Below are 17349 nucleotides of genomic sequence, written 5' to 3' on the forward strand. Positions count from 1 at the left end.
TTATCCAAGATGTGTACACACACACACACACACACACACACACACACACACACACACACACACACACACACACACACACACACACACACACACACACACACACACACACACACACACACACACACACACACACACACACACACACACACACACACACACACACACACACACTTGAAAAACAATAATACCTGTTCACATTTAAGAGGATAAAGGTTAGTGCACTTAAGTGGCCTGTCCATCCCGGCTAAAGCGCTCATCTGATTGGCTGGGCTCCAACTACGACATGCTCAATTATTTAATTGCACTTTCAATCAAAACAAGCAATTTGTTTAATCTGGGCTTTCTACGTCCGATGTCTTCACATTAGCAAAAGACGAAAAATCATCGCCTCGCGTCATTCTACCCATGAAATTATTCTCCGGATTTCAAACGCTGCCTGTATGAGAGCAGAGGGGAGGGAGCAAAGTCCAATCAAAAGTTCAATTATGTAAATGGAGATGTGGAGTGGATGGAACAATAGGGAAAGGGGGAAGGGGGGACGAAAGGGCTGAAACATGGAGGGGAGCGAATGTAGCGTGAAAAATAATACACATTAACATACAAAGGAAATATCGCATTACTGTTGTAATCACAGCGCGGAGGGGCTCCTTCCAGAGAGAGCCGTGAGAGAAAGAGTGTGTGCATATGTGTGACTGTGCATGTAGAGACAGTTTAGTTAAGTTGTGCTCCAGTTTATGTGAGTGAACAGGTGGAGAGAGAATGATAACCCTTTAGATTAGAGAGCTCGCAGGGAGGTTGAATATACGACACACTGAACCTGCTGCTTTTGAGCAAGGCATTCAGCTCCTCTGCCACCGAGCCAGGCGATATTGGATCACATTTTTTAGCAAATCTTTATGCCATGGCTTATTGTAATATCACAGCGTAGATGAGAAATATGTAAATACATTCATCATGATGGTGGTGGGGGGTTTCCGGTGATTTGCTCAGAAGCAGATATGCTTTCCCATCTAGCAGTGAACCTGCAGGCCAAGACAGCGGGCCTTGCAGCAGTTGGCTACTGAGATGTAAAATGCGAAAATCAGGAAAAGCCGTTTTCTTTTTCCAGGACCATTTTGCTTCCAAGGTCTACTCCGTTCCAAAGGCATAACCAAGGAAAGCAGCGGGTAAAAGAAAACAGTTCAGGACAGACACGGCTTTGAAATTGATATAAAAACCATTCACTGAAAAAAGAAAAAGAAAGAATCACGAAATAGCAGTTTGGAAGAGGCAGCAGACAAACAAGCCAGCCAGCTTGCAGTGTGCCCACCCGCCCGCTTGCTCGACTAACGTGTAACGCAGGGGCATAATACGGTGTAAGCGCTGGCTTTAGCTTGTCATGGAAATGGCAGTAGCATTACCCACACTCACGCCTCTGCAAATTAGCTTTGGCTGGGGGGTGAAATGACACGCAGGGTGGGTAGGTTTGGAATTGAGTGTGTGTATCTGTGTGTGCGGTAGAGGGGTGGGTAGTGGTGGGGGTCGATGGTATGGAAGCTGGCATACAGTTAAGAACAAAAAAAATACAACATTGATGATGGTACTAATGTTTAGACCATCTCAGATCCTGCAGAGGAGATTGCAAATCCTTCTGGGCCAATCTCTGTTCCTCCTCATCCACTCAACTCACACAACATGACGCCTCAACAAGCATTTCCAAACATCTATTATTGTTACCAGTGTAGAGTTCAAAGCCTGTTTTATCCCCACTCGTTTTAAAAGGCAACACCCTCAGTCACTCTCTGCTGTTTGGTCACACTCAACTTACATTCATGATATGCAGAAATACCCAAAATGCAGTGCTGCTCTAACTATAAAGTATGTATGTGTTTACTTGGTTGGTTGCCTGCATAGCTATGGGTTGCCTGCATTCAAAACAGTGACAACTATTGTGCCACTTGCATTGGCAGCTTTAATCCACAATAAATCTGATGTGTCTTGAATGTGACATAATTGTCAGTGATTTGGTGAAGATCTAGAACAATAAATCAGCCGAAATGTGTGCTTTGTGCTTATATCTGAAACAAACCAAACAGTGTTTCCCCCAGCGCTTTATGGCTAAGGCGGCCGCCTTAGCAACGCCAGCCCCCCGCCTTGACTACCGGCCGTAAATATCTGATTCTGATGAAAAACTCTGTCAGGCTATTATTGTGTTTGAACTAACAGTCACATTACAAGTTGTATGTAAAACTTGATATCTTCTCATAACATGGGGGTCGTAACAAAGCAAACCATGAGTGACAGTTAATCTGTTGCATGTTGTGAATTGCCATACTACTAGCAAAGCAAATTCTCTTGAATATGCAGTTTTGATATGTATATTCTATAACCTGGGCTATACAGAATCCAGAAAAAGAAAGGCCATCCCCAATCTCTTCACTCTTCCTCCACCTCCTCTTCTTCCTCGGATAAATAAATAATCTCTGGGAGAAGGAAGACAAGGAGGAAGAGAAAGGGAGGGAGGCTTGGCTCTTATAAATCTATAACGTATTAATCTCTTTTAACTGCCATGTTCAACAAACAAATTAGTGGTGCAATGGATTCAGAGATCAGCCGCGCTGATAACACCGCCGTTTATCAATTAATCTAAGCTTGGGCAGGGAAAACTCATTAAGGAGGCCACTTTAGGAATTATGTTCTGCAGGTAAAGAGGCTGTGTGTGTGTGTGTGTGTGTGTGTATGTGTGTGTGGGTGGGGAGAGGTTCTTGACACAGCAGTTGTGCAACTCCCCCCCCCCCACTACAGACTGCCATTGTCCAGCGCAGCTTGGGCTCCAAAGTGATGAGAGGGGTGATAGCACAGCCAATTAAAATGAACATAATTACAAAGTCACCCCTTTGACTCCTGATCAGAATACACATGCATCAACACACATACTGATGGAGGAAGGCTTGTGGTGGGGGAAATGCTTCATACAGCCAGAGAGAAAAGAGCAAGGTGGATGACAAGAGCAAACAGAAAGAGTGGGATGAAGGATCCATAAAGAAAGTGAACTTTAGCTTCAACTAGCTCGCAGTTGGAAAAGGCTGACAGGACTTTAGTCATCAGGTTTTTAGATGTTTTGTGACGCACTAAATTCATGGATGCATTTGATGGTAGGTGAAAGGTAGGTGATGAACGAATACATTTGCAGTTAATCTCCTTAATGTCAATCAGTAAAAAAATTTACTTTGGTGTAACAGAACAACCAACCAATAGACAGACATCACCATTCCTACAACCTTTCTGTTTGCTTAGCTAATTTTACACAGAAAAAAATACTTTTGACAAACTAAGTAATGTGTTTGGCTGCTAAGGTGAATAGAAACAGGTGTCAGAGCAAAATAGTCTTAAATTCCAAGTAGAAGCTAACTAACATTGGCTAATAACAGGGTTCACAATGTCTGCGTTCCAACAAAAGGTCCAACCAATATGAAGACATACCATAGAGTGCAAAGCCGCTGTATGTACGTTTTTTCAGATTACATTATGACCACAACTGAACCGCTAAAACCAAATCTTGTTCAGGTTAACTGAGATCTTACAGAAGGGCTCAATTCAAAGCTAAGGGAAATGACCCCACTCAGTGATCTAAGAGTTAAGCACTGAAAATGCCACTTAGTATTTCCTATAGCACATAAGAGCACACACCTGCATACCATAACAGTCCAAAAGAGGGGGGGAACGGGAGGGTTTTATACAGAGGCAATTAAAGCCTTATCACTTCTACACTCGTGCTCCTTTCCTCAAACACAGACACATGAGTGTACGTTTGCACACACACGCACGCACGCACACACACGCACACACACGCACACACACACACACACACACACACACACACGCACACACACACACACACACACACACACACACACGGTCACGATTTGAAAGACAAATCACTCAGACTAAGTCATAAGGTACTTCTAAGGTCCCTTTTAAATGATGGAGAACGGTTGGTTTAATTCAATTAAAATGAAGCAGGGGCCACTTGGCAAGGTATGGCATGACTTACTGAGCGCGGTTTTTAAGAATGTGCGGGGGGTCTTAGACCTTCTGGGGGTTGAAGGAGTTTTCAAGTGCAAGGACTTCTATCTCCTTAGCCGAAGCCCCCTTAAAGCTCACCCCCAAAAACCCTGGATCCTTCTGGGTTTAAGGCCACACACACCTGGAGGACTGGGGCAGATTAAGACCAGATTAAGATAAAGTTACCCCTTCTTCGGCCGCTATGTCATTCAAACCCCTAGCCTCCCTGACCACTGGATAGAAGGACCCGCATTAAGAAAGAAAGAAAGAAAAAATGGTTCATTCATATATATACACACACAGGCACGCACACAAAGGACTTTCTGGTCATCCTCATAAGCCCTATTAGTCTGCTATAGAGCCTCTCATAGCAGACATCAATCATGGAGGGATTAGTCAATTCCCTCTCTAAATGAGTGGCGAGGGAAACTTCCCCTCAACTCTAAAGCAGGTCTCTCTCTCATTCAGAGATTACACAGCGATTTGTTTTCATTTTGTTCCATCTTCATCGTTTTCTGTTTGACTTGCTTTTCATTTGGCTCTCTTTTGCTCAGCGTCTCCCTGGTTCTCTCCTGCTTGCAGCCTGTGAGGTAATCCTTGGCAGATAAAACTAAGGAGGACTTACCAAAGGCAGATTACAAGCGGCGCTTTGCGGAAGGCCCTTTTACACCAGGCGGCGCGGGTATTGAGGAGAGTGAGCTCTTCGCAGTGCTTAACTTGTGAACTAGACATGCACCCAACAGAGGAAGAGGTGGAAAAATGATAGCCGCATTATAGTAACAGGATCAAAATATATCCCTCACAACACACACTAGACAGCACGTTAGTACACACAACAAACATGCTTGTTTTTTTTTTTCATGTCAACCGCATACAGAACTGGTTTTAACAATAGTCTGAGGCCAGAATGCATATTAAGATTACAATTCTATCTATTCACGTGACATAATCAAATATATCAACATGAGATATTTATTTGAGACTTCAGGATCAACTTTGTGCATCAAGTCAGAAATGGTGTATCAGTGTTGCAGGTACAACTTCTTGAAAAGTCTAAAAACATGGCTCTAACTTTCTATCTTCCCTGGATCCCAGAATTCTCCAGTTCCAGAAAGGACGCTAATCAAAACATTACCCAACTTAACCTAAAACATTTTTTTTAAACTATTTCAACTTTTGAGAAGGGGTTAAAACCAGACTGTTCAGTAGTAAGTTGTGTCATATACCCTTTTACCTAACTTGATGACAGCCTTGCCCTGCAGCATGAAGCGACAACAGGAAGCCCAATGATCGGACCTAAACTGCATGACAGAAGAAACGGGGTCTCTCCTCTCCCACAAGATCCAATGACAGACCTCTCAGAAACTGCAAATAAGACATGGGGAGGGGTACGCACTGGGAAACGGCAGACATAGGGAGCTACTGATTTAACTCAACTCCTCTAAAGGATTATTCTACTAATATTACACGGCTTATGGAAAGGCCAGAGTGGCCACAGGGAGCCACTGAGTCTTCAATGCATTGGTCTCAGAAGTGGAGCGCTAGGACTACTGACTCTCGGTTCTGAAATTTAAGAGACACAGCTCTCATCTGACCCTTTCCTTAAACCCAACACGCTATACATACGCTACACAAAACATAATGTAATTATTGGGGAATAAACTTTGAAGACATGTCTGCATTGAAAATATAAACATTTTATATTTTCGTTTAACTTTCCATCCAGAGCAATTAACTTTAGCAAAATTAACTTTTTTGAGAATGTGTCATGCTGATTGAAAACTAAATGCATAAAGTACAAAAAATAAATAATCCACGTAACCCTTTAGTACCGTTCATTCACTTAGGCGTAAACACTGCAGGACGAGTTTACTCCTGTTAAATTGTTTACACGTTGCTTGGCAACGTCCTCCTCCCGCCCATCTATCACTCTCCCTTTTAGCTTTTAGTTGTTCTTCATTGAATTTTCATTTTTTATTTGATGGTTCTGCCCCGTACTAAGCCATTATGACTACAAATAACTGTCTCAAACAAGGCTCCCCTTCCCTTACCTGGAGGGATAGGCTACTCAAATCGCGTTGCTGCGCTACATTGATATCTGCGACCAATACGAATACGTGACCATAGCATGCGCAAGCCGAAAATCGGACTGGGTGTGCGACCAGACCAAAGGCATTAATAAAAACTATATAACAACTGCTTTCTTTGCACTGATGGTCTCGTTTGCTGTTAAAGGTAATTTATGATTATCAGAGAAAAAATTAGGCTGTTTAAAGATATTTAAAAGTTCCTCGTAACCACTTTAAGTGCAAATGCTCTAGAGCAGAAGAACTTTAATTTTCAAAATACATGAATTAGTGAACAATGCTTAATATAAGTGGTTAAACATTGTATATGTAACTGATGTCCCACATCTGAGACTCATTCTTAAAAGTATGTCAAAGTTATTGGAGAAGATGGAATAACTTTGGTCCGGATATAATGATAACAAGACGAGAGGCCTTGGAACATGCAAAGTTCAGAAGACCAGAGATGACTGTCCTTGTCTCTTGGGCTCCCCTCTGTCCTCTAAAAACATCCCTCAGTCGTCACGTCAACCTCAGAAACACCTCATCGCGTGGATGTGGTCATCTCATGCCGCGAACCCCGGTGAAAGCTAATTAAGAAATATTGCAGCCTTCTGCGAACTCAATTAAATAATGTTAATTTATTCTAATTTCAATTTGGAGGTAGTCTGAACTGAAGGAGGGGCTGTGAAAAACAAAGTATGCGAGAGGAAGGAGAGCTCTGGCCTCAACCTCCCTCCGGCACAGGAGCTCTCACAACCTGCAAAAAGCTCTATTTAATTTGAACCCTATGATTAACATAAGTAATCACAAAAGCTCTTCAACTGAAGGGGAGACGGGAATCATACCTCTAAGTGTTGGTTCACTTTTGTCAACTCTGAAAAAAATGATTGTGTATAAAGAGGAAAAGAGGATAGAGGGAATAGAGGTAAAGACACCACGTTAGGTTAAGGTTAATATTACAATTACTATAAACTATTTACTATTTTCTCTTTTTATTACAGTTGGAACATTCATGGAATACATACACTAAAGTCATAGTCAAAGAAAAGATACGTAGACCTAAGAAACAGGACACCAAAATATATACAGTCTTTCCACCAGTATTGTCAGACCCACTGTGTGCCAGTGACTTAAAGTGAAATACATCTCACTCCTTCCCAAGATTCTTTTTGTGAATATTAAGATAAAATAAAAGTTTTGCCCAGGGATGAACCCTGACTTCCAACTTTTCTTTATATGAAAATAAGGCAAATAATTCATCAAGCGGAAACTTGATGAAAATCCAAAGATCAGAGAATCTAAGTGTAGAGCGGCCTGACTGCAGAATAGAGACGGGAGTTGAAACAAAAAGGAGCAGCAGGGGATCACTGAATTACTGGGAGGGGTGAAATCAGCCCCAGGGAAAAGAGATGGACTGAATCAGACCAGACAGAGCTCACAACCCGCCCAACAGGAACTCCCTCTGTTCATTTACATTAATCCCAAAGACATTTCCATCCTTCCATCTCCTTCACAGATGCTAAACCTAAACTTGACGCCTTCGGGGATCTATATCTCTCAGACGGGACAATGGACAGATACACTGGCATTAGACACACTGTCTAATGTGAGACTGGAGTGCCACTTTTACCAAGCTGAAGACAAATTTCAGATACTAACAAATATATCTAAAAGTAGCTAATACATGTGAATTCAAAGATGAAAGTGGCGTTTGTGAATGCTCAATTAGAACTAGTCAAAGACTCAAGATAAGGACGTGCATTACCTTCCATTGACAACCAGCTGAGATGGACCCAGGGAAGGCACTTAACCTACACTTCCCTAAACTTTATCAACTGTGGAATGCAGCAGTTCTTCTTGGGAACCCTGAGCCCAGTATTTTGAGTGTGTACAAAAAATACACGTATTCATTGCAACAGTCTTTATTTAGGCCAGACACAGGGGGATATGAGAAGTCAGGATATGAGCTCAGGCTGGGACCAACTGTCACCTAGTATTGTCAAATGGAACAAGAAGAGAACCAAATAGAAAAAAAACAACAGGTAGACAAGCATTAACTGTTTGTGCTTTACAACATCTTCTGAGTTTTGAAAGGACCTTCAGTCTGCTAGGCATAATGATTCTGCAGGTTGTACATCTACATCTAGATCTATATCAACGGACCGTGCATGCATAATTTAAATTGAATAAATTGGTATCACAGGTCCCTCTGATTGGTAACACCTCGCTTCAACGCATTTTAATTGTTGTTCGGTCTATTTATCTTATCCAGTCCATTACTTGCAGATGCTGAACATGTGTTTCACTGGCAAAAACCCAGAGCTCTGAGCTTTTGTTAGAGCATGATGTCAATCCAATCCATATGTGATAATGTGATGTAATACCTGTGTACAGGATAAGTGGGTGCACACCATATGTTCTGTAGATGTCCCGATTATTTACAGGCTGGACTTGAAGTGGGTGTTTTTAATGCAATGATAAGGAGAAGTAAAACTAAATCTAAGACAAAGTTGAATGCTAAATCTCGGCAAGTGAAGTAATAGGGTTGTATCTAAGCCAAAATAAGACCCCATTCATTTGTTATATAGAATAAATAGGTATTTTAGCGGCTCACGTCATTGTTTACCCATGACCCATATTCCCTTTATGTTACCTTGTCTTTTTCCTACCTTGAAAGAAAACTCTTGGCATCTTTTTTTTTGCTTTTTCAATTGCTATCTTTTAAATATCAGTCTATGATGATAACAGGATAATTATTCGAGCACCAAAGATATTTGTTGTTGCGTGTAACTTTGGTGATTAAGCTGTAAAAGCTTGTACTACCTTTGCACACTGAATACATATGTAAAAGGAGAATAGGCTACAGACATGCTAATCTTTTATGGTTAGCACAGGTAAGATTTTGTTCTACAAAACACATAAGTGACATTTCATACCCTTCAGGGCAGGTAGTAAATGAATAACTGAGCATGTCGGCCTTCCATATATCAATTTCAATTCACATTGCGAGATTAGTTGTGTGCTTGTGCGTATGTGTTTATCTTGGTCCTATACACCAACTGCCCACATGAATAGTTGGTAGGTATAAATATAAATGGGAGACCTTGAAACCTCTTATATGAAGCAATAGAGGTTAGCTGCGTTCTGGGGGAAGGTTATAACTCAATGAACTGAGCCGAAAGCATACTAGAAACTATATATACAGATATATACATGCACGTGAGAACAAGCACACATATATACTCTGTCCACGTTCATAGTGTGCTGATGTGTTGGTTTCGTCTTGGCCTCTCATAGTGGGAATGTCTCGGCTTAATCCGCTCTGACTTCATACATTCAAAGGTCATCTCACAGCCTACACATGGCTGAGGCGTCTGTGTGTGTGTCATAGTGCTTGGTGTGAATAGAAAGAGAAGCCTATTCGCACTAGCTGTATATGTCAACAAACCCTGTAGGCCTATCCCTGTTTACTGTGAACATCCTATCTCTCCTTCTACTATTCCCTGGCCATCTTCCTTCTCTTCCCTCCACTGTTCTCCTCTCCTCCACCCTTCACTATCTTCCACATATTCTCCTTCATTGCACCCCCTCTTCTTCAATCCTCACCCACAATTCATTCTTTGCATCCCTCCCTCCGCTCAACCCAAGCTCCAGAGGCAGGAGCGAAGTGTGGCCCACCACAGGCCACTGGCTTTGGGTAATTAAAGTGGTTTAGGCCCCCTCACCCACAGTCACAGGCAACTGCAGCTGGATGATAAAGGCACTGTGCCATAATTACATGGACGGCCAGCATCACCGCCCAGCTACACTAAAACAATCAGCTAGCCAGCTGCATGAGGAGGAGGGACCCGTGTGTTTGTGTGTGTCTATAAGTAACTGTATAGAGTGTGTTAGTGTGTGTGTGTGTGTGCGCGCGCGTGTGCGTGCGTGTGCGTGCGTAGGGGGTCAACACCCCCTTGTGATCGCTCTGCTGTAGTTAAGCCCCCTGTGTTTAAGCCCCACATAGGCTCATTGAGCCCTACACACACACACACGCGCGAGCACACACACAAACACACACATTTTATTAACCCCCACCCATCCCCACACCCACAGCCAATCATTCCCCACCAGTGGTCTGACTCCTGCCGTGAGTGTGTGTGACCATCAGCCATTTAATTAGACCCAGCCATGATTTACCTAATTTAAATAAATAAATAAACACACGAAAACACCCCAATAAACAAATACCTATATTCAAATGAGGAGCTGGGAGCTTCATGAGCATAAAGAATGGGGCAGAAGATGGGATTGTGCAGGCGGAAAAAAAGCTAATGTAAGGACCACTGGATGTGGACACAAGCGCGCGCACACACACACACACACACACACACACACACACACACACACACACACACACACACACACACACACACACACACACACACACACACACACACACACACACACACACACACACACACACACACACACACACACACACACACACACACACACACACACACACACACACACACACACACACACACACACACACACACAAAATGTTTCAAGTCACTCACTATACAACACATGCTACGAAGAATGAGTCAGGATGAAGAAGAGTAAATAGACTATTGCCTAGCGCTGTGGCATTAAAAAATATAAAAATACATTACAATCATTGTATTTGAAAAATAATATATATCCTTAATTGTATGTCTATATGATAATATATTCACAAAGAAGCAGAGTTCAAATTATACTGTGGCTTTGAGGGGATATCTTTTAGAGAAGCTGAGCTCCCTGAAACCCACCTTAATCTAAATACTGCTAAGAACAAACATGTTCATACATACACATATTTTTTTCTGATTCTGTATATTTTACATTCAAGGCATTAAACACTGACGATTGTTCAACAATCACTGTCAAATTGAATTCCTTAATTTAGGAAGGACTCCTTTATTTAGGGCTGGGAAACAAACCTTATAACTTATTTGGTACAAAGTCCAAAGCATTGAGTCCAGTCAACTACCAATACTGGGATGAGATGCATGTTCATATTCGTAATTCTTTTTTTATCATTTTGCCAATTTTAGTCTCTATGACTTTACTTCATTTAGGTCAGAGTACAGTTGCTTCTAGTTTTAATAAAAGGATGGTTTTAATACCTGTTCAAGGAAAATAAGTACAGTATATAACATCCCAAGGCAGCCACTACACATTAACTGCCAGACTGCAACAGATTGGTGAGACAGTTAAACTGTATTGTATTCAAGCGTGTATCACATTTGTGGTTTTGTTTTCTGTGTGCCGTTGGGATGAAATCAATGTATTCCGTGCAAAGTGAAGCCTGGTTACCTTGGGGGAAGAGGAGGCCAGCTCTCTCCCAATCACTGCTGTGAGTAGACTGGGCCCTTGTGGCTGGGCTCTCTCCCTGTCTGGGCCGGAGCTGGCTTTGGGCGCTGGAGGACTGGGGCCAATGCCAGGGCTGGAGCTCGGGGGTGGGGGAGCCCTCCTCTTCTGGCAGCTTCCCACATCCAGGGAGGGGCTGCCAGCAGCAGGGGACCGCGTAGGGCTCGATGTCCTCGGCTCGTAGAACGGGTTGGATCTGAGAATGGAAGAGAGGTGCAGATGAGAGAGAGAAGGATAAGCAATCTGTGCCATTTCTTTATCAAAAAATGCGTGCGCAGTTACAGGAACGGCTTCTGTCGCCTTTTCTTGAGGCAAAGACATTTTTTTTAAATGTTGAACTATTCCTTTAACTTACTAAAGTAATACAAAAGAAGGGTTAGGAATGTGAAATAACTAAGATGTTTGAGATATTTTGCCTCAAAGACAATGATTGTAAACAAATCACCAAACCAAACGGTCAAGATTGCAAAAAAGCACACAATTAACATTCCCAGAGGTCCCCATCTAGTGAAATGCATACTGAGCATTGGAACATCCAGTCATGAATTATTCCACTATTTGAAACCTCATTTTGGTTCCAACTGCCCATTGTTAAGTTAAACATAAGGAAATTGCCAAATGGAAAGAGAGTTTGATGCAATACAATGAACCACACACACAAAAGGTAAGGTAATAGAAGATGCAGGTGCACTGAGGTCAGGTCTGAGTGACCTCATATCCTTACTGCTCAAGTTGGACCACTGACAGACAAGACAGGCAGGAGCACGAAGGCATATTAAGCACACACACACGCACTGAAACACACACACACGCAGGAACTCTTGCACACATACCAGTGTTATCAATATACAGGCATGCTTGTGGCACTGAAAGCAGGGGCAAGGCATTGAGACATTCACTCAACATGCAACAACCAATCCTAAACAAACAAGAGAATTGGATGGAGAGGGTGGGGGTAAGAACGAGAGTGAAAGAAAAAAGCTGATTGACTAGGTATCCGTCTGAAAGAGAAGGTTAGAGCTACTCGATGTCTGTCTAACTGCGGAGCGATACAAAGAGGGAAAAAAAGAAGGCAAGTGAAGAAAAGAGGAGCGGGCAGGCCTTTAGAGCAGCTTTAACAGACCTGCACAGGCTAAAAGACATGTGAAAGGACTCCAGTCACAACACAGCGCTGCCCTCTTGAACTTTCTATTCTGCAGGAGAACTGCTCACAGTGTAAAAGACAAAGCAAAAGAAACATGCCAGTCTATAACCTGTCTGTCCATATGACAGCCTAGAGGACTAAAGCATAGGGCTATCTGTGTGACAGCATCGCTCAGCAGCCAAGACCTACACGTTTACTTTGACCATTTAGACACGAGCACTCGTTTGTAAAGGTCACGAATAATCAGTGAAACATTCGACTGTGTGAAAGGGGCTAAAGTAGCTTTATTACTATCATTCATATACCTGTTGTTACTTTTCGACAGGAGTACATGCAGTATGTCATTTTATTCGTGTACAATTCAGCGGCTTAAAGATATTCTCGCTTCTAAAGTAACTTCACTGGCAGCTTTGATGAACTGAAGTAATTTAAATCAAGAAAAATAAAGACTGAAGGAAGGAGGAAGGAATGAGGGATGGGATGATTCTGGGAAGAAAGTAAGGAGGATGACAAGGAAGGAAAGCATTAGGCAACAAGTTGATGGGGGGGAGCGAAGGTGGGAGGGAAGGCACGACAGAGGAGGGGAAAGGAGGGAGACAAGGTTAAAGAATGCAATGAAACAACAGGGCCCTTGTTCCCGTTGAAAGAGCTGCCTCGTCACTCTGCCCTGATGGGGGGCAGCCCTCTATAAGGAAGGGTCTTACATGACTTGGCCTGCCAACAGTAACCAAGCTGGGCAGCATGGATCTTCCTAGGCTGTTTCTAGTATTTGCCACTCACAGTAGGCTGTTTAGCCTGACAGTTTTCAAAAGTGAGTTTATCCAAAATCCCTCTAACAAACAGTTTAAATAGACCCCTACATACACAAAAGGTTAAATGCACTGTAAACAGAAATAAATAGGCTTTGTGTACATGTTCTTAATGTATCAAATGCAACTGAAAGCATACCTAATGCAAATTGTAATTGGGAAAATGCTAAATGCAAGACACACAATCATCCAAACCTCATAATGTCAGATGACTGCTTCATCAAACTCAAACAGCTCTGTTATTGTCATCTGAAGATAGTGTACGTCCAGTCCACCAGCTCCTGAAAATGTGAGTTTACCGAATGAGGAAACGGGGCACAAGGAGGAAATATAATCTTACTCGTCAAGATCCTCCTCGTCCTCGTTGCGGGCGGTCTCGGCGTACAGGTACTTGCTCATGTCCACGGGCCGGACTCCTTTCCTCTGTCTGGGCTTGGGGGGTTCAGGCTCTGGCTGGAGGTCCATGTCTGCTTCAGGCTCATCGAAGGGGTTCCCTGGGGCCTGTGTCTGTGTCTCGGGTTCCTCAGGTTCCTCCGGCTCATTGAAGGGATTGGAGTCCTCATGGTCGTAGAAGGACTCGTCATCAACCCGCTGCCTTAAGACCGGCTGGGCAGGGGGCTCTGTTTGACAAGAGAGTAGAGAACAATGGCCGCATATATACAACACATACTATATACAACATAGTCACACAATGACACGATAGTATCTTCTTTATTTAAGAAGAGCTTTTGTAGCAGGTCTCACCACTTGGTTAGAGAGCTGGGCAGTGGAAGGGAGTCTGTGTAAATGTGTCAGTAGTATAGCTAAGCCTTATGAACTTGCCTATTTTTCTATTGCATAAAGAAACAGCTGAGCCACAAGTCAATCAGTACAAACCCCTTGATTTTTTCATTATGCTAATGTGAGTAGCATTTGCCTCTACATGTGCACATCCATTTCCTTATATGGTTTGGTATTTGCATATATCACATTTACAGTCTGTAGCGCCTTGGCCATATTAGGTTTACATTAGTTCACTTACAAGACAACTAAGAATTGGATTGAATGAACGAATTCAAGTCTCAGCATCAAAGTATCAAAGTGGGGGATGCATGACTGTGGGAGCATTCCACTCAGAAACAAATAATCCATACTAATACAACTGTTTTGCCTGATCACGGGCGATCAGGCAAAAATATTAATAAAGCTGCCTGTGTGCAATACACACAAACATGAGCTTGTTTCACCTATTATTCCACTGGCTCTCCCCAATATAAAAATGTATTATATGATAATAACATCACAGCCTTAATGAGCCAACCTGATGATGTTGAATATCCATCCACCGCAATTAAATTGTCTCGAATGCAGTTGTTGTCACATGCTGACAGAGTTGAACATACCTTCCTCCTCGGGATCATCAAATGGGTTGAAGTGGTTTGCATGAAGGTCTTCATCAGGGTCATCAAAGGGATTGTTGCTCATGGCGAGAGACGCTTCGTGATCCTCGTCTTCCAGGAAGTTCAGCTTGTTGATCAGCTCTGTTGCAACAGAGTCCATCACAAAATCATACACATAGAAAAACAGTGATGAAGAAAAACAGTGACAAAAATAACAGCTACCGAACAAAAAAACCTTTCCCAAAATGAAATGAATACAAACATTCACAAACCAAAATAAACCAATAACTGCACTTTGGAGTGAACCATGTGTTTAAAGACAGTTTAGTCTTGTATGCGTGTTATCCCTAAGAGCGCAGCCACTTTGTGTTCCTCCGCCACCTCAGCTCCACTTCAATGCATGTAGAGCAGTGGCATTCTGGGAAAATGTGCGTAGCATGGAGGGGTTACTGTGGGAGACAGCGAAGGCAGTGTGGAGTTGCTATGGAGAACCAAGCTGGAAAGGCTGAGAATTGTCCACTTTATCTTCCTTGTCGTCACTGCAGCTAAATCGCTAGCTGCCGGGGTGTGGGTGCGTTTGAAAAGAAGTATAATGTGTGTGAGGTAGATGCCAAGAAGTGCTGCTGTGCGCAGTGTGAGAATCTGAGAAAAGGGAAACAGTGCTGTGACTATGAGTCCCTTCTATAGGGTTGCTATGTGAAGTGGTGGTAGCTGATAAGAGGTGCAGCACTTTTACTGACAACATTCACGACCCATTTTAGGCCATGGCAAGTGACATCTTGTGACATTTTGACTGTTCACTGATCAAGCAAAAATCTAAATAAGGACAAATGGAAACCTTTGGTGTAACATGTAAGGGTCCTAAATCAAGTTTTGAGTTTCTCATTTATAACAGAAAGGCATCAGTATGTTTAGTTGTTTAGCTGAGAACCCTAATGTAATGCTGATATTAAAAGACTACCCCAACCCACCTTCATTAAACTTAGGGAATGATATGCTTTGTTGTGCCAGCTCACGGCCCAATAGAATACCACATCTCCAATACACAAATACACTTAAATTCAAACTTCCTGAAAAAATGCTTTTTGTGTGTGTGTGTAAAGAGTTTGTTTGGATACAGTTTACCTTGTTTGGTTCACTACCAATTGCAGTAAAAAGGTAAAAAAAAAAAAATGGGGAAGACCGGACCGTAAAAAAAATAGGAAAAAAACAAAAACAAAGAACAAAAGGATGAACATCAACCCGATGTGTTCATAACACCTTGTACAGCACACTGTAGGACCACATGACCACGACACGATCACAATACCAATGTAAAGGACAACGGGGGAGAGAGAAACCAAAAGAGAGGAGAGCTGGAAAAAGGAAGGATTAAGAAAAAGAAATATATGGGAAGAAAATAATTGAAGTAATGAATAGTAGTGTAGAGGTGACACAATGTTCACAAGACGGTGGAAGAAGAGTCGGTAACACGGGGTGAAAAGAAGTGGTGAAAGAAAGGTGGAAAAAAGACCTTGGGAGGACGCGGCAGGCTTAGCGGTTGCTTTGCGTGCTCGCTTAAGGAGGACATCATCATCATCATCCCCATCTAAGCAGCTGAGGGCATTCAACTGGTTTACTATCTCTGTAAACGACAGGGCCATACAGGAAGGGTGGAAGGAAGAATAGCAGTGAACAAGGCAAAGTAACACAACCCATCAAGAATATACACACACACAAACACACACACACCATTCAACAACCTATAGATATACATACATAGTTAAAATAGTTCATATATTTCAGATTGTAAACCTGCATGGGTTAATGGTTGATGTTTGCAGGGTTATTGCTGTTGTTAAACTAGATATGAAAATGACTCGATGAAAAGTATTTCTCCCAATAACACATTTGCTGTATTTCAAACTGCATACATGGGTGAACTCAATTGGAACAATGTCAGCTCAGCTTATATGCAGTTTAAAAAAAGTTGTAGTAACAGATAAAGGCTGTAAAAAGCCTATACTTTGGCATTTTTGTATCTGAGGTTTCTAGCTGGTAACATTAGTAGGTAGCACTGCCTAACTACTAACATTCACAGACAACTGACAAACACACACATCAACAAGCACACAAACAAAATATACAGTGCTGCTTGAAAGTATGTGAACCCCTTGAGCCTTTTGTATTGAGTTTAACCATTTTTAATACATTTTTATCAATACCATTATTTTTTATATGAAATAACAGATTTTTGTTTATCAATTACACATTTTTATTTTCTTCAGCAACCCTCCCATAGTGAACCGATGGAACTCAAACTTTTTAAAATGAATTCATAGCTGTCCCCAGACAAATGTGCAACATCACAACTCTCTTCTTAAGATCCTCTGAGATGCATTTTCCTCTTGGCATGTCTGACCTGAATGGGTTCACTTTGGTGACCCTAAACTGACCTGGTTTGATCTGTGCCGCGGCGCCCAATTTGTTCCCTAAAGATCTCTCATTACATTGGTACATTTCATCAC

General features: G+C 42.2%; 1 protein-coding gene across 1 annotated transcript in view; it reads right to left on the reverse strand.

The window, feature by feature from the left end:
- Positions 1–17349, reverse strand: part of ehbp1 (EH domain binding protein 1) — a 155157-nt gene that overhangs the window by 87449 nt on the left and 50359 nt on the right. The window contains exons 8-10 of the mRNA XM_080036631.1: positions 14846–14983; positions 13804–14083; positions 11457–11706 (exon numbers count right to left, since the gene is read on the reverse strand). Of these exons, the coding sequence (XP_079892757.1) occupies positions 11457–11706; positions 13804–14083; positions 14846–14983 (668 nt within the window). The remainder of the gene's footprint in view (positions 1–11456; positions 11707–13803; positions 14084–14845; positions 14984–17349) is intronic.

Source organism: Ammodytes marinus (genome assembly GCF_949987685.1).
Source record: "Ammodytes marinus genome assembly, chromosome: 11".
In the NCBI taxonomy this organism is placed as follows: Eukaryota; Metazoa; Chordata; class Actinopteri; order Uranoscopiformes; family Ammodytidae; genus Ammodytes; species Ammodytes marinus.